We start from the raw sequence: 27025 nt of genomic DNA on the forward strand, positions 1-27025 counted from the left end.
CTGCCCTTCTCGTGAGCCTGGTTACTGGCTCCGTGGACTCTCTTCCACGACAGGATTCTCAATGCTGGGCCACGGGCGGGAGAGACGGACAGGAAACCCCACGGGTGCTGACGTGGCCCCAGACCACGGTGGAGGCCAGAGGATCACGGGGTGTTCCAGGGGCATCCAAGCTGGCCGCTGAATCTACGCTGTTCAGCAGGGTCGCTCTTGAGAAGGAATCAGCTGCACCGCACCGGGAACTTGGAAGCCGTAAAAGATGCCGGCAGGCTTCTAGGCCCTGCGACAGCCAGGCTGGGTCGGCTCACCCGCGTGGAGATGGGCTTTGTAGGCACTGGGACCTCCAACAGGCTGGGGCTGCCACGGGCTGCCGTTGGGCCAGGCCACACCTCAACAGGCCCCATCAGAGGCGGAGTCAGACTCAGCCCTCTGCGAACCAGCTCGAATCAGGTACAACCTGACCAAAAGCATCTCCTCGTCTAGTCCAGGGGCTGACGGTGGGCACCTCAGCCTTTGAGGGCCATGAGGTCTCTGTCCAACTGCTCAGTCCCGCTGTCACGGCGCAAAGGCAGTGTGTTGACCTGTAAATGACTGTTCTCGTAAAACTTTATTTACAATGCCAGGCCGGGGGCCGGGCTGCCTGGCCCACTGGCCATGGTTGGCCAACTTCTGATCTAATCTCTTTTTAAGGCAAATTAATCAATAGCACAAAAGTATCAGAGTGGTGGATCTGGCAGAAGGTTTAGAAGACTTGAGAATACACAGGAAGTCTGGCATTCAGAAAAATCTGATACTTTCAAATTGACTTTCATGGTAGCAATCTAGAATCTTTCCCATGAGCCTAACGGAGAGTGAATGAGGAAAAGGAGTTCTTGTCCTGAGTCGAGAGTCACAGTGTTTGGTTTTCTGAGAATGTTCCTGGCTGTCAGACCCGAGGAGGTGGTTTTGTGGGAAAATGCAGCTGTGGCCTCAGAGGCACACGTGTGGGGACAGCTCCCTGTGGCTCCCCGAGCTGAGGGGGCAGGAGAAAGGCGGAGGGGGGCTGCAGGGGCGGCCGGGGCACGGGGTCCTTCCAGGGCACTGGGAAGAGCCCAGCGTTGGGAGGAAACGCCAGAGGCCGGTCCCCCGGCCGTCCTGTGCCTTTTCCCTGGCAGCCCTCCCCCTCCGCCATCTGCTTCTGCTCCTCAGGGGTTTCTCTGCTGGCCCTGCCTCCGGGCGGGTGTGCGAAGGGAGAGCCCGGCTGCGCCCCGGCTTCAGCAGGGCCCCAGTGTGCTCGGCACCCCGGGACGGCTCTGCAGGATGTGGGCGCTCGGCGTGCAAACAGGTGCGAGCCGTGCGGACACCCGCAGCAGGTCCGCTTCCTCACCAGCTGGACAGGGAGTTCAGCGCTCGTCCATCTGCACGCCTAACGGGACAGCCCTGCCCAGCTGAGACCCTTCCGTTCCCACTGCTCGCCCCCCTTCCTTCTGCACTGAGGAGCCTGTGACATCAGGAAAGGACCAGCTTTCCCAAGGCCCCCTCCTGCCTTTCCCAGGCCCAGCGCCGTCGCCCGTCCGCTCCTCCTAGAACAGCACGTGTAGCTGGTGGGCTGCCGACCGTGGGAGGCCCAATTTTGCAGCACAGGGCAGAGGAGACCTCGTTCAGGTCTCCACGGTAACGACCTAAACTGTGTGACCTGCGTCCTCGTGGAGCTGCTACGTGGCACCGCCCGTCCCCACGGGAGAGATCCCCCATGGGAGAGGCAGAGGGCAAAGCCTCCGGCCCACCCTTCTGCCAGCCCAGGACAGCCTCCCCCAGCTGCCCGCACATATCCCCCCCCCGCAGTTAACAGAGCCCGGGCGGTGCTCGAGGACGTCTTTAAGACTCCACAGCAGCACCCCGCTGCTGAATCCTGCCAGCTGGTGTGCAAGGCGGGACTCCGTCAATAAGAAAATCCACACCGGGCAACATCGGAGTTTTCCTTTCCAGGATGTACGTTTGCACATCTATCTCTGCCTGTCTGTCTGTCTGTCACGTATGTATCTTATACTACACATTAGGTACACTGTATCTTACACACTGTGATGTATTATAAGTATTGTATCTAGCATTCGTATATGCACATATTTGAATATATTTTCAAACAAGGCAGTGTTTCTGGGACACTAACCTTGGCTCCCACCTCCCAAAGATCTATTCACAGTAGATGAATGAAGCAGGGCCCTAACAGCCCTAGGTATCAAACAGCCCAGGACTCTTTAAAAAGGGCTTTTCTTTCTTAAACACGGTTGGTCCTTTGAGGAGCAAGTCAAAACATGCTTCAGTGATCCTGTCTCACAATTTGCTCCGTGACTAACTGAAATCAATGGCTGTGCTTCAGCTCTAACATTTTAACATTTCTTTGGTCTCATTAAAGTCTGAGTCCTATTTTGTGTTTTTTGTTGCTTTTAGCATAATGTTAGCAAAATGTTTTAAAGTGACAGGTTTGAGAGGTATTTTTTTAACCTAAGTCAAGTTGGCTTCATTATTATGCAAAAGAAAAAAAAAAACCTTCTTTGACTAAAGCCAAAGTACTGAAGAAATAACAAGTTAAAATCATTGGGTAAGAACATTTACCCAGCTGCATTTTTAAATTCAATGTCATAGAAAGTTCATTTTCTTGTAACCCAAATAACAGCCAGATTCTGTCAAGATTCTCTGTGGAAAATGTTTTCAGAAGAGGCTCAAAGTCTCAGAAATCCAAATTAATCAATTTTATAGCTCCACACACTGACTCTCCTATCACACGGTATCATATTTCAGCTACAAACTGCCCCAAACCAAATGATTTAGGGCATTTAAATAAATAAGCTCTTGAAAACAAATTCCAATGCCATAAAAAATCCTGTTTGATTTTTCTTTTTAAGTCGGCAATGCATTGCTTTTTTTTTTTTCCTGAGAAGTGAGCCTCAAGAGGAAATGCAGCTATCTTTAGCATTTCTTTTAAAAAAAAGAAAAAAAGAAAGAGAAAACTGAACATTCAGCTAAACCCAGAGTCTCTGGACCCTTTCCTCTGGTCTATTTCGCATTCCATCCCTACCCTGATGGGGTTTTCCTGTAAACACGCAGCCCAGGGTTGCACAGGGTTGCATGTCTGATAAATGCCAGACCCAGGGGAGTACTGAGAACCAGTCCGGGAAGAGGGGAGGGTAGACTTCAGTGATCACAAGGCAAGCTGAAAATTTTAGAATCCAGATGGAGTATCTTCACAAAACTTCCCACAAGGAGCATCATGTATGTGTGTTATTCTGCTTCCTTTCAGATGAGCCCACGGTCCAGAATGTATATGAGAACAAGGCCGGTCAGAATCCACAGACTCTTCCGACAGCCTGCTCCCGGCACACTTGGGAGAGCAGAGAGAGAGAGACCTGCCCGGGACAGTCCTCGGGTGCCAGTGCTCTGTGAGGCCGTCTTGACCGTGACGTCTGCAGTGCTCTGTGCACCTGGGAAATCAGGTGCGGGGGGCCCAGTCCACACCTCACCCCACCACCCACTAAAGATGGAGATCAGGGCGCACCAGTTAGCCTCTGCGGGTGTCAGGGTAATAGACTGTCGGGCTGTCACGAGTCTTAGTGAGCTGTGGGCTCAGCACCGCCTGGTCTAGGCCTGCTCGGGTGGACAGAGAGGGTAGCGGACATGCAGTCAGGATGGTGGGCATTGTCCACCAAGCTTGGCCTGGGAACCTCCACCATGCCTTTGAATCTTTCAAATTCTGTGAAGTCCTAAGAGCTAGTCCTCAAACTCTTAAGCCTCAACCTGGCCGATGAATAATCCCCAAGAGGGTCTCTTTAAACCACCCCCTAAGCCCAAATTCCAAACTCAACTTGTTTTATGCATCCTTCCTGCTACCCCGGGTCCCCAGCAGAGAGGCCTTCCAAACGGGCTCCGCAGAGAACTCGCGTGACAGCCCGACTTCAGAAGCCTAGTTTACATCGTTGTCTTCACTTCTGCTGTAGCCAAATGATGTGCAATCGTAGCCACCAAAAGCACTTGCCCAGGGGACTCGGATTCCGTCACAGGAACTGGAACCAGAACTGACTCCTACACCAGGTCACCTACCTCTTTCAAATTGTAGCTTTTTGTATCTTTGCATAATTTCGGCTGCAACCATGCACTCAATCTAAGGGGAAAAAATAGAAGAAAGGAGTATGAATCTCTGAGGGCAAGAACACCATGCCCAGTCACCCTGGGCAGACCCCACGACCCCCGACACCGCACGGGAGCACTCAAAGCCCACTCCTCCAGCGGCACGTGCCTCGTTCTCCTGCAGGTGGCCCTGCCTAGGGCAGGCGGCATCCGGGCAGCTGATTGCAGTCTCCAATCCTTCTTTGATCAAGAGCTCCACATACTGTTTCAGGCACTGGGGGAAAAAGAGAGAGAGAGAGAGAGAGAAAAAGAGAAGTATCTTTAAACATCTTTACTTCCTTAAGGCTGAAGGAGCAGTGATGCATTAAAAAAATTTTTTTAAAGTCAAATCAAGCACATTGTTCCAGTCTGGTTTTTGTATCTTTGCTGTGTAGCCATAGCAGCCCCCAAATTAGGGGTTTGATTCACTCAGCAAGTATTTGCGGGGTACCTCTTCTGCACCAGGACTAAAGATGTGGGTTGCATCCCTGAGCACGACCTCAGCCAACGCCAGGCCAGTGAGCCCAGCGGGACGCACAGAGCCCGCAGGGGAGGCCGGGAAGCCGTGCCCCTTGAACACGCAGCAGATGGTGGGCTCTGAACCCGGTCGTCTCCATTCCTCTGCTTCATGTGCTCCTTAAGACATTCTTGCAGGAAAGGACGATCATCCACATGTGAGAACTGGGTCACCACCAAGAAGGAACTTGCCAGCTGGCCCAGACAGCAAGGGTGGAGCCCAGATCCCAGGGCAGCCTCGCCTGACTCAGAGATGCCCCTGCATGCCGCACGCAGGACCCAGGTGCACACGCCCATCCCCTTCAGCGACCCCTCACTCACAAGGCAAACGCATACTCCCACCCTTCCCCCCCTGGGGACACGGCTGAACACCTGAAGTAACTCAGACAGATCCGTGGGAGACACAAAGCTGAGTTCACACCAAAGCGAGGCGGCCTTTCACACGGCCGACTTCACTGCCCACCAATCTTGGAAACCCTGTGCTTCCTTGAAACGCACACAGTAAACAAAGGAAAGAAAGGTGATGGCCTTTCCCAGGTACGCTCGCTCCCAAACCAGCCTGAGACAGACTCTGACATGCTCACGTCAGAACTCGAGGAGCACAGCAACCAGCCCTGCCCGTGAAAGGCCAGCGAAGTAAAACATCCCACCAGCATCTCTCAGCCCAGTTTCAGCCGCATCCCCCGCACACGCCGGGGTCACAACACCAACAGAATCGCCCTGCTGTAACCTGAGCGTCAGAACAACGCACCACGGAAAGCAGTGAGCTGTTTGCCAAGGCTCTTCAGCCCCCAAGATGCACAGCACATCTCATTATAAGAACGCACGGCGGTCAGGAGCGAGTGAGCCGGCGCCGAGCACAAGTCTGCCCCTCTCTCTGCCAGCCTCGCTCTCCCGATCTGCAGCTCAGGGAGGTTCTACGAACCGTCGGGTCCTACGAATGTTACACAAGAGGAAGAGTCTAGAAGACAACGTGGAAAATAGCGTACGCTCCACCTGTACATCACGACGCGATCTAAACGTGTAATTCTCACTGCTCTAGCAAACCAGGATATTTCATTCACTAAAGGCTCTAGACGGCAATTCCTTTAAAAAACAAAAACCAAGATCACCCTCAAACGGACCCATTTCCCATCGCTTTGTCAGGAGCACTGAACAGATGCTCCGACATCATGGGGCCCCCGGAGCGTCGGGGCCTCCGATCCGGGGCCCTGCCTGTACCCCTCTGTCCTGCCCAGGCTCCCGGTAACCACAGAGGCCCTGAACTTAGATCTTTCTCAGATCATCTGTGTGTCGTCAATGCCATGATGATGGAGTGAGCTCCAGAGAACCGAGCAAGGATGCCCCTTTAAGGCCTAAAATGACAGAGGTTTCAGAGGCAAACGTCAAAACCAACACGCCTGCTCCCCAGAACGAGGGAGGGGCAGAGGAAGAGCGGGGGTCGCACGGAGCCTCCATCAGGCCTGCACCCGCACACACGTCTGGGGAGTCAGTGCTGTGGATTAGTGGGGTGCTGTACCCTTTACAGTGAGTGACTGTCCTCAGCTGGGAGGTAACTGGAAATGGAAGTCCTGTTTGGGGCTGGGCGCAGCATGAGGAGGAGCCACACAGCCTCCTGGACCCTGCCCTCCGGGCAGAGGCGCCGGCCCGTTCCACGGTGAGACTGGGCCACAGCTCCCGCGACTGCAGAACAGAGGTGCCCATCTTGCTGGGGTTTTGCGACAGTAAGAAGCTACACGGAAGCACCTCGCGTGATTTCCAGCACACAGCACCAGCTCAGTAAGAGCCACTGTTGTTCCCGCCGTTTGCCTGTCTGGGTGATACGTGTCTTACAGCCAGTCACAGGTGTAAAAAGAAAAGAATCAAAACCTGAGCAACACAATCATTATTTTACTTTTTATAAAGGAGTTTGTCTAGACCGAGTCTCCGGAGGACACTGGAAAGCCATAAACTGATAAAATGCCAAAAACACATACTACTGTGCAGAGAAGCACTTGATGAGAGAGGATTTACAAAACACAATTAGAGCGGCTGTGACACACCCCCAGGGGACGTCCACGACTCTAAACATAACACCGCTTGCATCTATGAACCAGGACCCCGCACGTCTGGTGAGGGCCACCCAGGAGTGGACGTCCTATGCTGTAAGCAGGCCTCTGCGCGCATTTTGCAGAAGACTGTGTTCTGGGAGCATCCGTTTGTTTACTGTGTTAAAAGACATGAGAGCCCCAGTGTCTGACCGAGCACCCGCTGAACACAGGCCCGGTCTTCTTCCAGGTTAAAGTGGCCGTGACTCACAGGCCGTGTTTCTCAATCTAATAGCAAAAAGATGTCTTGAAATCAGCACACAAAAATGCCAGAGAAACCGCTGGAAAAATAAACACAGGGTACAAAGGCAGACGCTGACACATTCCTCACCATCCTGTTAATGCCAGCTAATCCCTGATCAGATGTCTCAGGACCCTGGGTTGATCACTAGCTAAGTCAGCCAGCTAGACCACCCCAAGAACCTCAAGAGGTGTCAGTCACTCCCATCGTACGGGGGAGAGAACACAGGCGCGGGGGCGTGAGGAACCGGCCCATCATCCGCGTCTGTAAGCAGAGGAGCTGGGGCTCAAACCCACGTGTGTCTGACTCCAAGGAGATGGGGCTTTCCGTTTCTTTAAACTTTGGTCTCTTTCTCCCCCATCAAGAACACTTTCATCAGCGATCATTTAGTGCTGATTTTCTGTTACCTCAAGTGTCTTTCATTAGCACGAAGAACTGAAAATGAGTATCTGTAGGTATGTGCATGACGGGGACGCTGTGCTGTGCACCAGAAATTCACACACTGTCACTGACTGTACTTCAATAAAAAAAAAAAATTAGGATGCCTCTTAAAGAGCTGACTGAACAACAAAGTTAATCATCACACAGTTTATATCTGACCAAGTAACTCAAGTTAAAAAAAAAAAAGAATTGTTTGCACTTTAAACTAGCGACGTCTGAGTCAACCCAGAGCGTGTCTTTCCCTGTCCCGGATTCCTGGATGCCAAGACCGTCCACGACATCAAGACCCCCACTGTGGGAAAAGAGGCGGGTGCAGATCCTGATGACACACTGTGCTGGCGCTCCGGGGGGTCCTCCTGGAAGGGGGGCGGGGCAGGCCAGGACGGCGCCCCAGAGCTGGAAAGCTGCCCAGAGGGACAAGGCACCGCAGGAAAGCGGCACCCACTGCACCAGGGGCAGGAGAAGGCAGGGAGGTGTCCAGAGCCGCAGAATGTTCCTGGCCTTCCATTTTCCATTTTGCCGTCCAACTCTTTGAAACCCGGGCCCGGAGATGCGGGGGCAGCACGGCTGGTCTGCCAAGGTAGCTCCGTTGTGTCGGAAGCTTCCTGCCAAGGAGAAGGGGGCCACGAGACACGGCTGCCTGCCGGAAAACAGCAGCAAGGCTGAATTTCGTGTTTTCTCCCCCGGAGGCCTGCCAGCTACTGATGATGCTAACAGCTGGAGAAACTTCCAGAAACTGTGCTCAGAGATGCCCGAGTCGCTCCCGCCTATCAGGGGTCCTCTGTTTACCACTGTTACGTGCAGGCAGGTCCAAACAACTGCGGAGGGACCCTGGGAGCAGCGTTCAAAGAGCAAGGAGCTGGAAGCGGGGCCCTGGGTCTGAATGTCAGCTTGCCTGCCTGCCAGATGTGTGGCGTGGACTTCCTGAACCAGATGTGCTGCCTGCACCTCTCTGAGCCCCCGCCCCCCACGGCGCGGGATGAGACAAGCCTGGCAGACGGTGCCGCCGCAACAGCTCGGTGCCCGGGGGCCACAGCGCTCCCCCCCCATTGTCACACCCACACCATGCGCTGCGTATGGCGTTCCCACAGCCTCAGTAACCCAGGTCTGCTTGCATTTCCCCTCGGTGAGACGGCAGACTCTTTGAAAGTAAGAACTGTTTATTTATCTTTCCAGTCCCTGTGCCTGACTGAGTGCTGGTAACCAGCAAGGGATTAACAGCACCGCAGGGAGAGACAGACGCCGCTGGCTGGGGAGCTGTGGGGGCGGCAGGCAGCACAAGCCGACCCCGCACGGACACGGGCACCCTGCCTCCCCGCAGAGGAGCGGAGGCCGCGTCCTGGGCCCCTCGGCAGGGGGGAGGCCGAGCCCTTCCTCGCTGAGCCGGCCGCTGGGATGCTGGAGCCGTGGGCGTGGGCGTCGCCTGGCGAGGATGCTTCACGCCAAGCCCGGGAGGCCGAGCAGGCCACCCAGCAAGCCCCGTGCTGCGCGCTGCCAGGGGCGCTCCTGCCCGGGCTGCGGGGACGTGACTTTACCCAGCGCTGGGAGTCCAAATCGTGAAGGCCTCTTTTGTAAACTTTTCCAAAGGAAAAAAAATTCCAAACTTTCTTTCTACCAAAAAAAAAAAAAAAAAAAGCTCTCATCTACATGTACTCGGTGCTCTGCCCTTGCTAAACCGCTGGATCGGATCCCCTGTCTCCTGGACTCACCTCCCCTGCACTCTCAGAGCCCAGGGCTTTGCTGAAGACCAGGAGCAGCAGGGAGACAGGAGGCCCCTCGGTCAGCCTTGCCCCCGGGAGCCTCGGCGCTCTGCTCCCCGAGAATCCTTGGGCCTTTCCCTCAAGGTCCTAAGACTGGAACCGAGTCACGCACAGCACAAGCACAATGACCTTCCTTGCAGGCAGTGTCCTTGCAGGAAGGATTAAATTGGACCCGTACAAAGCAGGGTCTCGGGGGAGGGTGCAGCTCAGTGGGGGAGCACGTGCTTATCATGCACGAGGTCCTGGGTTCCATCCCCAGTACCTCCTTTAAAAAATCAAAATAAAACAGTATTAAAAAAGTAAACAAAAATAAAACACAAAGTAGGTTCTCAATGGTACTAGTTCCGGCTGCTTCCACCCTACTGTGCCCATCAGCCCAATTCTGCCCACGTGGAAGTCCCGCCACCAAGACCCCTTCCAGCCTTGAGTTCAAACTGAGGCGGTCACAGGCCCTTGCTCGGGCAGGAGCCTCACCCCTTCCGTGGAACCCCTGACCTGCAGCCTCGTGTCTGATGCCCCGGAGAGAGCCAGTGCAGCCCTGACCCCACACGCTGACAGGGCAGAGGCGATGCCCCTCATAGTCTCTGTCGCCCGCAACGGCCCTCACCCAGGGGCTTGTGACTGCAGATGCACAGAAAGATGCGGGCTGAGTGGTCTGGTGTTCAAAGCTGTCCTTCAAGGTCACCAAGGGGGAAGTCCTCAGCTGTGAGTTTGCCACCTGCTTGGGATTTTCAAGTCAACTCAGCTGGTAGGCACTGATTTTGTGAGGAGGTGCGAGGCGGGTAGGACCTGGGGGGACCTCCCTTCACCACAATCAATGCAAAGAGACAGACGAGCCGGAGCTGGCTCCGGACGCTGCTTTCTCAGTCTCTTCCCACAGAGAGGAAGTTACCCATCCCGGTGCTGGGTCCACCCAAGGCAGAGAAACACCAGGAGACAGGGTGCGGGCTTGACAACACGTGATGTGTGGAGAAGCAGAGAACGTGGCGCTGACGGGCTGCAGACACCGAAGAGACCGGAAAGCACCCGGGGCCCAGCTGGGCAGCAGGCTGTCCTTCGCAGAGGGCTTGGGTTCACAGCGTGCCTGGAGTGGGTTTACATCATCAAAAGGGCTGCTTTACAAGAACTGGTCTCTGCATGTGTAGGTGGACCTGACGGAGCAGGAGACCAGTTAAATTATTCAAGACAACGGTTCCCAGTCAGGGCTCTGGGTCTTCCCGGCTTTGGGTGGGGAACTGGGCACGGCCTCCACGTGGCCAGCAGCTTCGCCAGGATCTAAAAAAAACTCAGCCTTGAAATGGACCTTTCCTGGAAAGCCCTGCCTGTGCGGTCACTCCCGCTGATAGAACGCAGGAGGACTGCTCTCTGTTCTTGAAGGAAATGCCCTGTTCTGAGAACCGGGCGGCGGTCAAGGTGACCAGCAGGATTTGATGATGACTGTACCGGGGAGCTGGGCGCAGTGGAAGGCCGGGAGGGGAACAGAAGACGAAAGTTAGGGAGCCCTGAAGGTGACTCAGGGCCCAGCTCTGGTGACCTGGGGAGCCCTCTGGGGACTGGGCTGGGCCTGCCCATGGGTCTGCCCGTCCGCAGCCCCACAGGAAGGGACTGAAGGTGATGCTATGCTTTCTGCTCCTCCCCAGGTCCTCCTGCTCCAGGGACCACCCGCCCCCTCCTCCCGAGCTGAGCTGCCTAGAAGGGGAGATTCGGGGAGAAGGCGCCGTCCTCTCCTCTGCAGGGAGGATGCGCTCCTCACCCTCGTGCTTCCAGACAAGCTGCCGGAGAACTGCCGTGTGGAGGACGGCCTCTCTGCTCCAAAGTCACGGAGGACCAAGCGTGAGCATTCAACCAAACCCCGCCTCACCACCAGCACCTCCCGACGAAAGGCAGGACAGAGGCGGTTGTGGCAGGAGGGGTTCACGCGCGGAGCCCGAGTGTCAGGTGTCAGGAACACGAGGGGCTTCTGCTGCATCCACTCAACAAACACGCACTCACTCCGCCCTGACAGTCTAGGGGACCAGAAGCAGAGGACCACGCATCCTGCGGAGGACTCTTCCTGGAGGTGGAATGTGTTTCTGTGTGGGCGTACGGCACCCGTGTGTGCGCAGAATTTACGAAGGAACGTGAGAGAAGGGGCTGCAAGTATTCGACGTGTGCAGGGTTTGGGGGTGACGAAGTGAGACGTGTGCGACTGCTCAGAATCGGGGACACTGCGGGTTCATGCTAACAGCCAGACACTGTCCCTCCAGCCTCCTCAGGCTGGGCTGTCTCCATCCCAACCCCTGCAGATCGTCCCGTCAAAGGGAGAATCCAAGACTTGCGTTTGCTTTTTATCTCATGATTGAGAAGGGGCCAGGGAAGCCGAGAAGACTACCTATCTGGGTATCCTGGCAAAATCGGGGCAGGGTTCCAGGACCCCGACTGCAGCAGGACCTAGAAGGGCCTCCTGGGAGAGAACAGGGAGGTCGGATTCAGAGTCCAGTGCATTGGGGAGGGTCTAGCTCAGTGGCAGAGCATGTGCTTAACATGCACGAGGTCCTGGGTTCAATCCCCAGTACCTCCACTAAAAAACAAAGGAAAAATAAAGTACGCAAAACAAGGAGAGAGGAAGAAGGTCCCTAGTGTCCTTCCTAGGTAGGAAGGTGCTGGGATCCGGGGGCGTGAGAAGGAAGCCTGGTGCCCGTGACCGAGGGCCTGACCTGCAAATGCCTCCCGGCCGCCCTTCAGCCCTTTGCTAAGTTTCTCAGCAGAGCTGACCCCAGGAATCAGTGTTTCCTTACACGTGGTTAAAAGAGAAGCATCAGGTTTCGTTGCAAAAACCAAGTGCACGGGAGTCGAGGCACACCCAGAGGATGCTCCAGAGCGCTCCTCCCCTTTCTGGGCTGCAGTGGCCCGTTTATGAGTCGGAGCCGCCTGCCCACTTCCCAGGATTTATGGAAAGCGAGGTAGCGTTGACGGGCGTCACTGCGTCACCGTCAATCAGCAGACACCGCTCTTTCACCACGAGGTGAAGCTTTACGGGGACCCTAAATCCAGGGATAAAAATGAAAAGCGTGTGGGTGGTGCCTGTGGGCAGCGCTGGTGGAGGACCTGAGGGGGGGCACCTTGGGGACACAGTAAAGACCTGACAACCCGGTCCCTACGCTGCTGTCACCGTGGCAGCTGGAGCCCAGCCCGGTGATGCGTTCTCAGCGCCGGACCTCAAGCCAGCCCCCCTGCAAGCCTGCCTTTCTCATCTAAGAAGCCCAGTGAAGGACACACACCTTCTAGACCCAAAGCTTTCTGCTCCTCGGGTGGCTCCGGCCTCACACAGGAGGCGCACGGCCCCAGGCCCTTCCCTCTGCACATCACCACTGAAGCACTGCTCCGTAGCCCCACCTTTCTGGCCTGGTGCCCTTCTGGTCCCTGCCAATTATGTCGCTGTGGGAACCTCAGCAAAACCCTCCCATTCCGGCCCCATCACACGGCACCCCCTCCTTTGCCTGCCCCACGCTGATGGCTCCATCCATCACGCTTTCTTCAAATGTCTCCCTAAAGCCTGCGGGTAGAATTCACGGCTCCTGTCTCCCGGCTGTCATCCCTCTGTTTATACTGTAAATACTGCTCTTTCCACCCCAAATACAGCCACCTAGACCCACCTCTCCCCTGCCTGGGGATCGGAGAGCAGAGACTGAAATCCTTCACCCCCCCACGAGGTGCCCAGGGCACTCGGCACAGACGGGCATCTGATAAGGGCCGGAGAACGGAAGTGACTAACATCCCCGCTGGGCTGTTTTACAAAATGCAAAGCTGACGGGGTTGAAAAGACAAGGAAGTGGAAGCCCATCTCCTCACCAGCAGAGTTTCTGGGTGAGAAAACATAACTAAGGTGAAGTTCTGGGTCTTGAAAAACAGACGTTTCACCCTCCTGATCCCTGGGGACCCATTTCTTGACGGGGGAGCCACAGTGCCTCACGTCTTTGAGCCCCAAGGCTCCTCAAACTTTGGAATCAGGAGATCCCTTCCAATGATGGGAGCTTCAGGCTGGACACTGCTTTGTCAGCAATAAAACCACATAAACATTTTAACGCTGCAGAATGCTTCAAGTACAGGGAGACCACGATGGCCTGGATATGTTTCAATTAAGCATAAAACATCTTGCACATTTCAGACTCTGGAGCACGGGGGACCTCCCAGGCCACCAGACACACGGGTCGTGTCACAGACTGACACACTGGAAATGGGACTGGCTCTCCCTGGAGGCACTCAGCTCACTTTGACATAAGTGCCAGCAACCCTTTCTCTCCTCCCAGTACTTCTGCAAAGAAGGTGTTGGTTGAATTTAACACTTTGTATTTTTGCACACAAATCTGCATGTTTAAATTCGGCCCTTTAAAGTTTTGTTTTCACTCTCAGCCAAAACTTGACTGTTGGCGCTACCAGCTAGCTGTCACACGCCCAGGCCCCTGAAACGTAGTGTCACACCTGGAACGCACACGGGGCTCGGAGGGTCCCTGCAGTCACGGAGACCCTCAGGCTGGGGCACCGCTCTCCCTCCCCGCTGACCCCAGTGCATGACCTCCATGACCTCTGAACTCACCCTAAAGCCACCAGGCGCCCAATAAGCAAGGGAAACGCCTCGGAACACGTGTCAGGATTTTGCCACATCAGTAATGATAGGCTGACATTTCTCACGCTCGAGTAATCTGGGGAGATGCAGGTGAAATCAGCGCTGTCCCCAGCGTGATTTCTTGGGGTTTTCTTCCTGCTCTTGGGCACCTGGAGGGCCCTGGTGGGGGTACAGAGAGGCCCATGGCATGCGGGGTTCAGCAAACCCACTGAACCACAAGGATCGTTTGAGTGCATCCTCGAGAACAAATGTCCCTCTGGATACACACCTGGGGAAGACTCCCCGAAGCTCTTTTTGGTTCCTGCGGCTCTGAGCCCAAAGGTAGAAGCAAGAGGAGAAGGGTCTGGGCCTGCACCACGCTGGCCACGTGGCATGTCCTTGTCACACACTGCTCCACGTGAACCTCGGGGTGAACCACATTTGGCTCCACGATCCACATGAGGCCCGGGAGGGCGGCCGGGTCGGCAACGGTGTCTCCTTCCCAGGTCTGACCCCAGGAAAAGGACAGTGGCGCTCTGTGGGCCCTGGGCCGTGCCTCTGCCCAGGCTGGGGGCCCCGAGGCCGACACGGAGGGGAGGCAGGAGACGGAAGCGCAGGGGCGCCCCCCCCGCCTGAACCCCACAGGTGTTTCCTGCGCTCCCCGCTGCTGCGAGCTACAGACGCAAGCAGCCCGGTCTCAACATCTCGCTTTTTAATAAATGGTTGTGAAAAAAGAATCCCACCTGCATCTGGAGCGCCCGGCCACCCCTCTTTGAGAAAACAGGGTCATTTTCCTCTTCACAGTCCCTGACTTAAATTAAGCGTTTGATCTGAACTGGCCATGCTTTACTTTTACTCCGATCCTCTAGAAATAGAAACCCAAACAAGGGCGACAGTAAACGAAAGGCTGCGTGAAGCCAGGCGGGGAAAGGACAAGTCCTGGTCTCGAGAGGCCACCCCTCCCCCGCGACAGCTCAGAGGGGACAGCGGGGAGTCAGCTCGCCCACAGGCACGTGAGGGAAAAGCCGGGCCGGCCTCCTAGTAAATCTAAGTGCAGCAAGTGTCGGATTACTGACCTGCGTTCTGCTGGGCTAACTCGTAAATCGAAGTTAGTAAGTGTCGGTTTGCTGATTCCCTGCTCATGTTTTTTTTGCAAGCCAGCTGGATTCTCGAAGAGACGTATCTGGCCTTGAAATGCTGGTTTGCTGCCTCCCGGCCTCCACTTTTGTGATGATGCTGCTGCTAAAGCTGTTCCATGCCTACTGGCCGAACACCCCAAGCTTGGACTTTACCCTATAAAACCTCATGCGCACGTCTTGGAGGTGCTCAGAGCTTCGGAGCAGAAGCCCCTCTGAGCCCGCCGGCGTAATACATCTGAGTACTCCAACCCTCCGAGTGGTGCTTGCTTCTTCCTGGCCTGTCACTTCCGTAACAGGCACACCTGTGGAAGGGAATCCATCCGCCTGGTTCACTGCAGGGAAACTTCCCTTCAGGCACGAAGGAGGCACTTTTGCACAATGGGAATTGTTTAATCCCGCCCCACATGCTAGACCATCCCGGCTCATCCTCTAGAACTGAGAAGCCCCACTGTGTGCACAGCGGCAGGCTCACCCGCCCACCACCCCTGGGGCTCTGTCCCTCCCATCCTTCCCCACCTCAGAAAATGCCCAAAGCCATGTCCTGTGCAGAGATCAAGCTGCTCTCCTGGGGCTTTAATGAGGCGCATTTCCTGGCTGCCAAGCCCGCTGCTGAGGCTGACCCAGCAGCCTTGACTGAGTATCTGTCATGGGTCCTGCAGTGAACCAGGTGTTTGGGGGACAGAATTCTGCCCTCGGAAAGCCGGAGTCTAGCATAAAGGGAGATGCAGACTTAAATGCCTGCAAAGCTCTGTCTCCTTATCTGATAAATGCAGATGAAGGTATGGGACGTGCCCACGTCCCAAGGAGACCAGGAGACAAGTAGAAAAAGGTTGCAAAGTTTGGGCAGGAAGGAAGAAGTCTCTGAAAATCAGGAGGAGACTGTCGGGGCACAGAACCTAATCAGACTCTGAACAACACACAGACAGGTCGTCCAGATGGTCCATTTATAACAACACTTCTATTCAGGAACAACTCTTTGAGTTTTTTATAGTTTGTGGAAAGTATTTTTTCCTGGACTTTTTTTGTATTCTTTGAATAGGAAGAAAAATCAAGTAAAACTAAATGAGGCAACCTTAAAATAAATCCTATACTCCCATTTTTTTTTTCTGATGGGTAAAATGTTGGGTCTGAGTTAGGCCTGATGCAAACAGAAGTCCCTCCCTGTACGCATGGAGAGCAGGTCATTTGGCCCCAGACAAATTCAAACATGATTTCAAGATGCATATTTTCCAGTTTAGCACCAAACCAGTGAACGCTAACATGGACTACAGGACAGTATGCGGTTAACACTCAGCCGTAATCGTTCAACTGAATTTAAAGTGAGTTGTTTCTAAGATAGGCATTACCATATACAAAACAGATAAACAATAAGGACCTACTGTGTCGCACAGAGAACTATATTCAATCTCTTATAATAATATATAATGGAAAAGAATCTGAAAATTGTGTGTGTGTGTATATATATATGCATATATACGTATAACTGAATAACTTTACTGTACACCTGAAACTAACATTGTAAATCAACTACACTTCAATAAAAAATAAAATTAAAAAAAATAAATAAGGAGGGTGAGGGTGTAGCTCAGTGGTAGAGTGCCCAGCATACTGAGGTCCTGCATTCAATCCCTCATACTTCCACTAAAACAAAAATGAATAATATAATTACCTCCCCCCAAAAAAGATAAATAATAAATAAAAATTAAAAATAAAATTGTTGCACAGAACAGTTAAAAATAAATAAATAAATAATAAAAATTAAAAATACACCACAACAGGAAACTATATTCAATTTCTTGTAATAACAGACAATGGAAAAGAATATTAAAAAATGCATGTAAATGTATAACTGAATTGCTTTGCTGCACACCTGCAACAAACATTGTAAATCAAGTATACTTCAATAAAAAGAATTTTTTAAATAAGTAAAATAAAAATCATCTTCCCCTAAAACGTGAGTTCTAAACTACGTTACTAACTTCCAAAATTCTGTTTAACTGATTACTTTTGCACCAAGAGCACCTGCAACAGAACCTGCCTGGGGAGCCTGACTGGCAAAGAGAATCCCTCCCATTACTGCGTACACGCATCACAAAGGGGCGCCCTCTCCAGGCAAGAGGGCGGGCGGAGGGTTGCGTGGTGTTGCCAAACGTGGCCGACCGCAAAGGGCTCATCCCGAAATCAGTTTAAACCGATGTTTTTCTCCAAGACCCACCAGGGTACAGAAGACGCACTGGCACTGGGCTATGGTCGTCATCTGCTCCACCGGGTACTCCCCGAGACACAGCTTGCAGGACACCAGCGGGTCGAGGGCCAGGTCCCACGTGGGCCGGTACCGCGCTGTGGTCATGGCAGAGCAGTCTGAAACGAGAGCAGCACAGGCCGTCAGCCCCCTCGTGGCCTCCACCACCACCCCGGCGGGGATCACCTCCGGCTGAAACTGGGGCCCTGGGGGAGGCCAAGTGACCCCCGAGGGGCCGGGGTCTTACGGTCCTCATCTGGATCCCCTGAGAAGTTCTGGCCAGAGGTCTCCGACCTGGGTCTGTGGGTGATGCCTTTCCCACACGGATGGTAATATTCATGTTCACACTCAGAATGGCCAGTAATCCACCGTCTACATCCTTCCCTCCACCCCTGTGATGAGGACGTGGAAGACGCCTCCCACCCACCGCGCACCCAGCTCGGGAACCTCAGCAACCCAGCAAGAGAAGCTTCTGTTAAAACAGTTACTGATCAGATCAAACTGGGGGTGGGGAGAGTACCTGCCACTCAGGAAGAGACTGTGCGGTGATTCTGAGAACACACAGAGGAGGGAAGACAGGATGACATGTGACCTGGGCATGTGAGTGGTGTGAGGGGGAGAACCGGACCTATCAGAGCTCACGCCAGGGAGGGAGTTATTGAATTTCAGCTGGAATTGACACTGGGGTGAAGGAAAGGGAAGCTGCGTTCGGGGCTGGGGCTGGGGCTGGGGGGTGAATCCAGCCCCCTCCCCGGCCAGTTAATGACTGAGCAACTTAGCCTAAAGCAAGTGCACTTTCTGCTGTTAGAAAACAACTGACACAAATTCAAGCAATTTTTGGATCGGTCGGAGCCTTCCAGACAATTTAAACAAGCACCATAAACTGACCTGAAGCCAAAGGGACCAGAACACTTCAGTGATTCAGGGGGTCACTCGGCGATCTGGGGTGCAGTGGAATCGACACTTCTCACCTCCCTGAGTCCATTTTCATTTGGAACACCTCCCTGCACCATGAATTCACCTTTATTATTATTATTCTAAATCTCTGCAGGGTTTTCTGGATCCTGGGCTCACGGGCCAAGACTTTTTTCCTTTATATTTCTCTGTACCTTTTTCTGTTTTAATCCTTAATAGCTCTTCAAGCTCACAGTACAGGGTGCTGACTGTGTTTTGATTAAGAATGGTAGCTAGGCCTCACAGGGATCACAAACCTTTACTGGAAGCATTGAGAAATCGCTTAAGGTTGGAAACGGCCCCAGGTGGGCAGAGGCTGCTCGACTGACCTCTCCGACCTGGAGAGCTGGGACCAGCGGCCGCGAGCACTGCCCGGAAAGCCTGTGCTCCAGACGCCGCGGGGCACCAAGCAGCAGAGGCCACGTTCTGTCACCAGCAGACCTGAGTTCAAACTCCCGTTCTCCCTCTTGGCCGTGTGATGCTGGAGAAATTACTCAGCCTCTATGAACTTGAGTATTTTCCGCTGTAAAACTTAGGCACCATGGCCTCCCATGGGCCCTTGTGAAATATGAGTGAGAAATAACATATTTAAAATCACCGGGCCATACTAGTTGCTTGGTAAGTAGAGGTCGTTATAATACGTCGGGTTTAAGAACCTGGACATTAACCCACATAGAGAGGGAAGAAAGAGAGGGGGAAAAGACAGGTGAAAAGTTGCTGAGCCCAGAGACGACGTGATGGATTCAGTCTCCTAGGAAATGCGCACCGACGGCCGTTATCTTTGGAAGAAGCAAACACCAAAACCTCAGAGGCCTCCTGCTTCATCATCCGCTGGGCAGTGCGCTCAGAGGCTGGGCATCACCCCAGACGTGCTGCAGAGTGGCAGAAGTCTGGGCTCGCCCCTTCAACACAGTCCTTGAAGCCTGAGCCCTGCCCTCACTGTCAGCTCCGGGCAGGGGACATCACCCCTCGCTCTTCTGCCCCCTCAGCCACTTCCTGCCTCTCACCTGGACCCCAGGCAATCCTCCCTCCTCCAGCTTCTAAGCTTGGCTCCCTTTCCTGTTTACAGCCTCTCCAAAGGCATGACCCTCGGCTCAGCCTGCAGGGCCTGACCTCTTGCTTCCTTTCTTCCTGGACCGTGATTTCCATTTGACTTCGAGACAGCGCTGCTTCCCGCTGGCCTGGGCGCAGGTCAGCCTCGGCCCCTCACCTCCCAGCCCCGTGAGCGAGCCTTGAAGCAGGTCAGACACGACTTCCTGGCATTTGTCAGTACTCTTCCTCTGCAGAGCAGACATTCTCGGAGGTGAGCTCACAGTCAGGATTCAGCGGTAAAAACAATAGGAGATACTTTACACAGTGCACATTGTCTAAGCCCACCACGACCTTCCCTACTCACAGGATGGGCCGGTTATGATTTTGCAAACACTGAGCAGCTGCAAACTTGAAATAGGAATTTGCTATGAGAATCACAATGCACAATAAGGGGGAAAAAACTGTCTATGTTTTCCTAACGTGAATGTCAAGTCAAATGAAACAGCAAACTATTTTAAGAACATCTGGTCAATGATAAGTATTATTCAATCTAGGCAACTCAAAATGTTTACAAGGCAAGTTACTTATTAAGCACGACCGGGTTATGCAAAGAGGGGGAACTGTGATGAAAGAGGTTTACAAGGATGAGAAAGAGCTGGAAGGGAAAGGAGTCCACTGAGGGAGATATTCTTAAGGGTGAGATGCGGTTGTCTAGCCAGAACCATCCCACCCCTGGGCCCTAGGGCTGTGCCTCCTGCAGGTCCCTATTCGCCACCTTCACCCCTTCAGAGCGAAGCAGGGAAGGGAAACCCAGCCAGGTGTCAGCCAGTCACCGCCCCCTTCCACTCTCAGGACTTCCCCCAACAAGCCCCTGCTGTCCCAAAAGGGCCAGGGCATGCCCGTGGGCCCTCCCCAGCCCAGCCCCCTCCCCTTGCTCCCCTCTTCTCCAAACCCTCCCGACCCGCCACTCCCAGCATCGTCCCAGTTTCTCCAAAACTCAACTCTCACCCCTTTCTTGGAGTCTCTGCTGCCTCCCCCAGAGGAGGCGATGCCTGCAGCTCAGTGGTAAAAACAACTGCTTTCAGCAGCTAGACTCCCAGGTGTTCACCCACCAATGTGACCCCTGCACGTGGGTGCGCATGGCAGCGTTATTCATGATCGCCAGAACACGGCAGCAGCCGAGACGTCCTTCAACAAGGAAATGGAAAAATAACCCGTGTTACATGCAGACCACAGAGTACCTTTCAGGGCTACAAAGAAATGAGCTATCAAGCCACGAAGAGACACAGAGGAATCTTCAGCACGTGTTACCAAGTGCAAGAAGCCAATCTGCAAGCCGCCAAACTGTGGGATTAAACCTCTGTGACATTCTGGAAAAGGCAAACTTAGGGAGACAGTAAGAAGATCAGTGGTCGCCGGACGGGGAGAAAAAGATAGACAGGCCTAGCACAGGGGAGACTTTAGGTCAGAGAAACCCATCAGCGTGAGGTTGTCACGGTGGAGGCGTGACATCAGACGTTTGCCAAAACCACAGAATGTACAGCACCAAGAGCGGACCCCAGGGCAGATGGCGCGGACAGCACTGTGTGCCCCTCCGAAGTCCACACGTTACAGCCCACCCTCGAGGTAACTGCATGTCCTGGCGAGGCGATTAAGGTCAGATGAGGTCCTAGGGGTGGGGCTGTGACCTTTTAAAAGAGGAAGATCTCAGTGTCTCTCTGCTACACGGGAGGATTAGGGTAGAAGACAGTCACCTATCAGCCACAATGACAGTCCTTACCGGAGCCTGAGGAGAACCCAACCCTGCGGGCACCCTGATCTCGGGCTTCTGGCCTCTAGAATTGTGGGAAAATAAAATTCTGTGCTTCAGTGCCCAGCCTGTGGCATGTCGTTATGGCCACCCGGCAATGCAGCGAACTACGGCTCCAAGTGAGGGCGATGCGTCAAGGCAGGGTCATCGAGGTGACAGACGCTCCCTGGCGGGGGGCGGGGGTCAGTGGGGGTGGGGACTGCCTGTGTGGGGATGGGGGCTATGGGGGGGAGCTCTGCACCTCCCCCTCAGCTTTGCCCTGAACCTGAAACTCGTCTGCATGGTAACGCCCTAGACTTTTTGCATCTTTCTGCTTCTTTCTGAGTTTTCTAAATCTCCATCCAAATCTGCTAACCTGTATCTCAACTGAAAACCAAATCTGTAAATCTAAATGTAAACTGCCCTTAGAGGGGAGGGTACAGCTCAGTGGTAGAGTGTGTGCCTAGCATACACGAGGTCCTGGGTTCAAACCCCAGCACCTCTGTTAAAAATAAATAGATAAATAAACCTAATTACTAACCACCCCCCCCAAAAAATAAAATAAACTGCTCTAAAATAAAAAATTTATTTGAAAAAATGTACTGTTTTCATGTAAACCCAAATAAGCCTGTTGAAATGCAGAGTCAACTGGAATCTTTCAAGAGTCTAAGATTTTAAGATTTTCATCTGTTTTAAGCCCAGGCTTTCCCTAAATAGTACTATTATTAAATGTGATACTAAAATCTGAGCAGTACTGGATTAAACATAGTTGAGCAGGTTTGTGCGTTTATTTTTTTTAACCATCAAACTCCGCATGGGTTTTCATATGCTAATGAACACAGCCACACTCCAAGAAGGGTGGACGGTATTGGTTCCCTCCACAGAGCAAACCCACCCCACTCCCTCTGCCCCTCCCAGTGCTCTGAGTCTGCACTTCTCTGGCCAGAAAAATGTCTGGGCTGCTGCGAGGCCAACAGAGTGAGACTTCCTGCAACAGGACCTGGCACCCCCACCACTGTCCGGGATGTGACCCCCCCGCACAATACAGAGATTCTGCTGAAAATGACCTTGGAGGAACGTCCAAGGTCAGCCGGTGCTACGGCCTTGAGACACTTCCTCCCCGGCCTGGGCGGGCTTGTGGCTCGTGGACTTGCTGCTGGGAGCTGCTTCCCTCACAGGCAGCTTGGCTTAGGAAACAAGGGGCTTTCATGGCAGAGAGCAAGCTCACTCCTTCCTTTCGAAGACTGATAAAATACTGTGCAGGCGAGCCTAAAATGTCCCCGCAGCTTCCACATCACAGGCTGCTTCCCCCAGACAGCCCAGACAAGCCTGGCTCTCTGACCAACGTCCAGGGATGAAATGCAGAGCAGGACACAGAGGGACTGTTACTCCAACCTGAACATCACACCCCAGCTGCCAGGGAGCGACTGCTTTAAAAATCAATCTTAAATTCATTATGTTTTGCTAAAAATAAGACTTACTATATGAACCAGCCATCCCACTCATGGGCATATATTCAGAGGGAACTCTAATTCAAAAAGACACATGCACCCCAATGTTCACAGCAGCACTATTTACAATAGCCAAGACGTGGAAGCAACCTAAATGTCCATCAACAGAGGACTGGATAAAGGAGATGTGGTATATTTATACAATGGAATATTACTCAGCCATAAAAAAGAAAGAAAGAAAGAATGCCATTTGCAGCAACATGGGTGGACCTGGAGATTGTCATACTAAGTGAAATAAGTCAGAATGGGAAAGAAAAACATCATATGATATCACTTATATGTGGAATCTAAAAAAAAAATAAAATAAAAACAAATGAACTTGGTTACAGAATAGAAACAGACTCACAGATACCAGGGGGGTAAGGGAGTAGGAAGGGATAAATTGAGAGTTTGAGATTTGCAGATACTAACTACTATACATAAACTAGATAAACAACAAGTTTCTTCCGTGTTGCACAGGGAGCTCTGTTCAATACCTTGTAGTGACCTAGAATGAAAAAGAACATGAAAACAAATACATGCATGTATCTGTGTGGATGAAACATGAAGTTGTACATCAGAAATTGACACAACATCGTAAACTGACTAAAAAGTCATGTCTTAAGGCTGAGGGGGGTCTTCAGGCTGTTTGTCCTTTTAGAGATGGTTTCCTTGCTCCCAGCTGTCTAGGGGTTTGCTAAGAGGCCCCACAGCGACTCCCCCAAACCTCACCACCACTGCCTTCTGCTTGATCATGAACCACCTAAATGTACTATTGCCAGACTTTGTCATGACACAGCTAGTCACTGCGTCCACTTTTTTTTTTTCTTTTTCAGGTAAGGACACAACACAAGAGCAACAGGATATGCCGTCTACGATAGAGCGTGAATAGCCGTGGGGCCCCCAGCTCCCTGTGCTGAAGGACCCGGATCACACTCTGCCAAGCCAGGAGCCGTCTGTGGGCACACGTGTCATCTGCATCCTCCAGCTCTCTCGTCAGTCCCGGTTGCTGGGAGCGCGCCCTGGCCAGCTCAGACGGGGGCAGGAGAGACACGCGGCTCTTTCCTCCTGGGAGACAAACAGAGGCCATGCTGCCAAGACAAGGAGCCTGGGAAATTCCTGGGTGTGGGGCTCGTCAGGCTCTGGAATTAACAGAACATGACGCAGTGGAGTGGGGAGCATGCAGTGGGGCGGACACAGGCCTCTGTGAAGAGTCCAGAAACCAGGGCTCCCCTGTCTGCACTGCTGCCCACCCACTGTGAGACCCTCAGGGCCTGTCCTGGACCTCCCTGGACCAGCGGCCTCGGCTGGCTCCCAGGATCCCCCAGGCTTCTGAACCCTCCCTCCTCCCACCCGCCTGGAAGGGTGTCACCCAGGTCTTAACGAGAGGCCTGGCTCTTGTCGCTGCAGCAGCTGAGAGGGGTTTTGGGGAGGTGGGAGATGCAGTTCAGAGAGAACGAGCTAGAGGATAAACCGTGCTTTCCAGCACGGAACCCTCCGCCACAGATCCATTTCAAGCCCAGGCACGCCTGTGGCCACGAGCCCTGCTCTGTCCATTAAATCATCTGAACACTCACCGCCCTTCCTTTCCAAGAACTCGCCGCAGCACCACCCCGAGAGTCCCTCCCATTCCTCTCCTGCATTTACACACCTGATCCTCCGCCTACTCAGGACCGGTAGCTGGCCAGCCGGCGTCAGGTTTCTGTAGTGATCTAACAGCTGTTCCAGACACCGATCACAAGAGCTGACAGTCAGAGGTGCCACCCACATCGCCCTGCACAAGGAAGTCTGCTAGCCCCTGATTTCAGGTCAGCACCCTTGATTCTATGTGTGGAGCCAGCTAGGATTCCTGGATGAGGCTCAGAAACAGTCAGGAAATTCCTGCAAGAAGTCAACCGGGAGAGCGGGTTCGAGGTCAGGACCAAGGCCAGGGTCTGACACCCCGCATCCTGGAAGCGTCACTTAAAGTATGCCTCACCTCAAGCAGCCCTCCCACATCTCCCGAGATTTGAAGACAGAGAGAGAGAGAGAGAGAGAGAGAGAGAGAGAGAGAGAGAGAGAGAGAGAACTAGAGGTTTGAGCCTTCTCTCCCACCACACATGACAGTGACGTGTGAGGGCCGGAGGCTGGATGCTGCCTGGACATGACAGCTCTGAGGGCCCTGTCCTTGGCGTCCAGCTCATCGAGACCCTCAGGCTTTTGAGAATTTGTTCTAGAAAGACCACAGCATGGGGCCAGTCAGAAGGTCCAGGGCACACATTCAGCATCCCGGACACTTCTTGTGGGAAAGCGAATCAAGGCCTTCAAACTCCCTTCCACCTGGAGCCTGCAATGTCAGCAGTTCACATGGGGACCAGACATGTGGGAAGGGCAATCGGCTCGTGGTCTGAGCCACACCCAGCCTCCACGTCTTTAGACCTGGAAGCAGTAACCTCTGACATCTGCCTGCACAGGCATGGGACGCGCAAGTCCCATCCGAAGAACAGGAGTGGTCCGCGTCCTGCCGTGGACACGGTAACACTTCTCCGATAAACATCTTCCCTATGCTAGCTCCACACGCGCATTTCTACCCCAGGCTATAATCAGAGCTCACTTTTAATCACCCACAGATGAGAACCCCCGCGCCACGAGTCAGGCAGAAGCCTTGTCATTCTACTCCACCGGGGCTCAACTATATTCTCAACGTGATAATGGTCTAAGAATTACTAAAGGATCCCCACCCCCGTGTTTAGAAAACGAAAGCTTGTACGGAGCCTAAAGAACCCCGTGTCACTCCATCGGGATGATGGTTGTGACAAGAAGGTCACTAGTCTTAATGTCCCCAAAGCACGGTTGCCCATGGTTCACCCATCTCCCACCTTCTTTCAGTCATCAGATCACCTGTATAAAACTGCCTGCACCCACCCCTCCACGCCCAGCCCCCTGCCCTCTTTATGCTCCCCCCAGGCTCCCCGACATACGCTACAAGCACGTCTTTATTTACTTACTGTTTTCTCCCCCTCAAGAAAGTAAGTTCCGTAAGAGTCAGTGTTACCAACCAACATTTTAAAAAAGACTCAAATTAAACATGGCCATCTTTTGTTCTTTCCTTTACTACCCAGTTAACGAGGTAGAAAAAACGTCGCCTCCACGGGGCACTGCCTGTCTCACCGGGACGAAGAGGGTACACCTGTTTTCTGATGAAGTAACGCTGGCGGGCATCTCGGGAGACCCTTGCGATCAGCTGCGATGTCTCCCCAAAGCCCCCTCTGCTGTGCAGCGGATCGATCAACACTGCAGAGACGGGAAGTCAGCTCAGTTGTCTTCACTGCATAGACTAAGAACGGAGGCTGAAGAAGGTAAACCAGTTGCCCAAAGTCTCAAGGTAACAAATGGCAAATCACAGATTCGCACCCAGTCTGCCGACTTCCCAGTCACGTTCTCTTCCTGCGTCAACGTTCCCACGATCCTCAGGTCCAGCAACTGGACCCTCTCACCGTGCCCACTGCTCAGATGGCTGGTGGGGCGGGCGGAGGCCTCCCTGGGGCTCAGAGAGGCCCCTTCCTTCACAAGAGCCCCGCTCACGGCCCCGTACCCCGTCCACTGCACACAAAAGCACAACTCCCCATCTGGCTGTTACACCTCTGGACTACTCGAGGGCACCCAATGAGGAAGAATAAAACAAACTGATGCTTTAAGTGAAGAATGTTGAAGGGGCCATGCTTTGCACCTAAAAATATCTTTTCATCACTGAGAGTCCCCCTTTATGAAATAAGGCACTTGACCTAATGATAGTAAAGACGGTCCATTTAGTTGGCTAAGAGGCTGAAATCCAGCACTCAGCCTCCCCAGTGAGAAGATGAATCATAATATCAACAAAAAAGCTCTGGTCTCCCCAAGGCCCGATGCTAGAGGTTGTGCTTTCTGGGGCTCAGAAAGAAAACCCATCGTCCTGCTGTGACTCCTAACCTCTCCGTGGGGAAGGCTGGGTCGTCAGGGTGCCCTGGTGTGACAGGGCTGAGGACCATGGGTGCGGGAGTGTGACCGAGACGCGGAGGTCAGGAAAGGTCCACCAGCGATCGCACGCAGTCCTGAGCCCACACGCCCAAGCCCCAGCCTCAGCCCTGCCCACTCGTCTAGACCTCCTACCCCAGTGGGGACGCAGAGACCACCACGCCGCTCCAGTCTCTCTTTTCTGACCCTGGCTGAGGAGACCCCCAGTGCAGGCGAGCCTACTGGACGGAGAGAGAGAAACCCAAACCACGACAGAGAAGAGGATCGTGGCGATGCCGCAGATCCTCCTCATCCCCCCTCATCCCAGTACCTCACCCGTCCCCACCCTGGAGAGTCTTTAACTAGACAACACTGGAGGTTCTCTTAGATATAAAACCCACGAAACTTACTCAAAATCAGCTCTGACATGGCAGCGACGATCCCCCCAGGGGCAGAAACAGCTTTAGTTTAGAGCAGATTCAGAGAGAGAAGGAAAGCCCCGGGGCTCTGACCGCAGAGCCCGACCCTCTGGCTCCTGCGCAGGAGGCTTTGTTGGAGGCCCACCCGGTGGGGAACTGGGTGGAATCAGAGACACTGACGCAACCTTTCCTGCAGGGAAACAGAACCGAACTCAAAA

The 27025-nt window shown here is 53.5% G+C and overlaps 1 protein-coding gene across 8 annotated transcripts in view; it reads right to left on the reverse strand.

The window, feature by feature from the left end:
* RNF144A (ring finger protein 144A) overlaps positions 1–27025 on the reverse strand; it is a 106773-nt gene that overhangs the window by 18546 nt on the left and 61202 nt on the right. For 3 of the 8 annotated variants that reach the window (XM_072938249.1, XM_072938248.1, XM_072938247.1), the window contains 3 exons: positions 17125–17270; positions 4271–4375; positions 4075–4135 (listed from right to left, as the gene is read on the reverse strand). In XM_072938249.1, coding sequence (XP_072794350.1) covers positions 4075–4135; positions 4271–4375; positions 17125–17259 — 301 coding nt within the window. In that variant the 5' untranslated portion in view covers positions 17260–17270. Of the gene's footprint in view, positions 1–4074; positions 4136–4270; positions 4376–14513; positions 14555–17124; positions 17271–17398; positions 17596–27025 lie in introns of those variants that run through there. The other 5 variants (XM_072938246.1, XM_072938245.1, XM_072938250.1 and 2 more) reach the window with 4 other exon arrangements.

This window comes from Vicugna pacos, chromosome 15, assembly GCF_048564905.1.
Source record: "Vicugna pacos chromosome 15, VicPac4, whole genome shotgun sequence".
NCBI lineage: Eukaryota > Metazoa > Chordata > Mammalia > Artiodactyla > Camelidae > Vicugna > Vicugna pacos.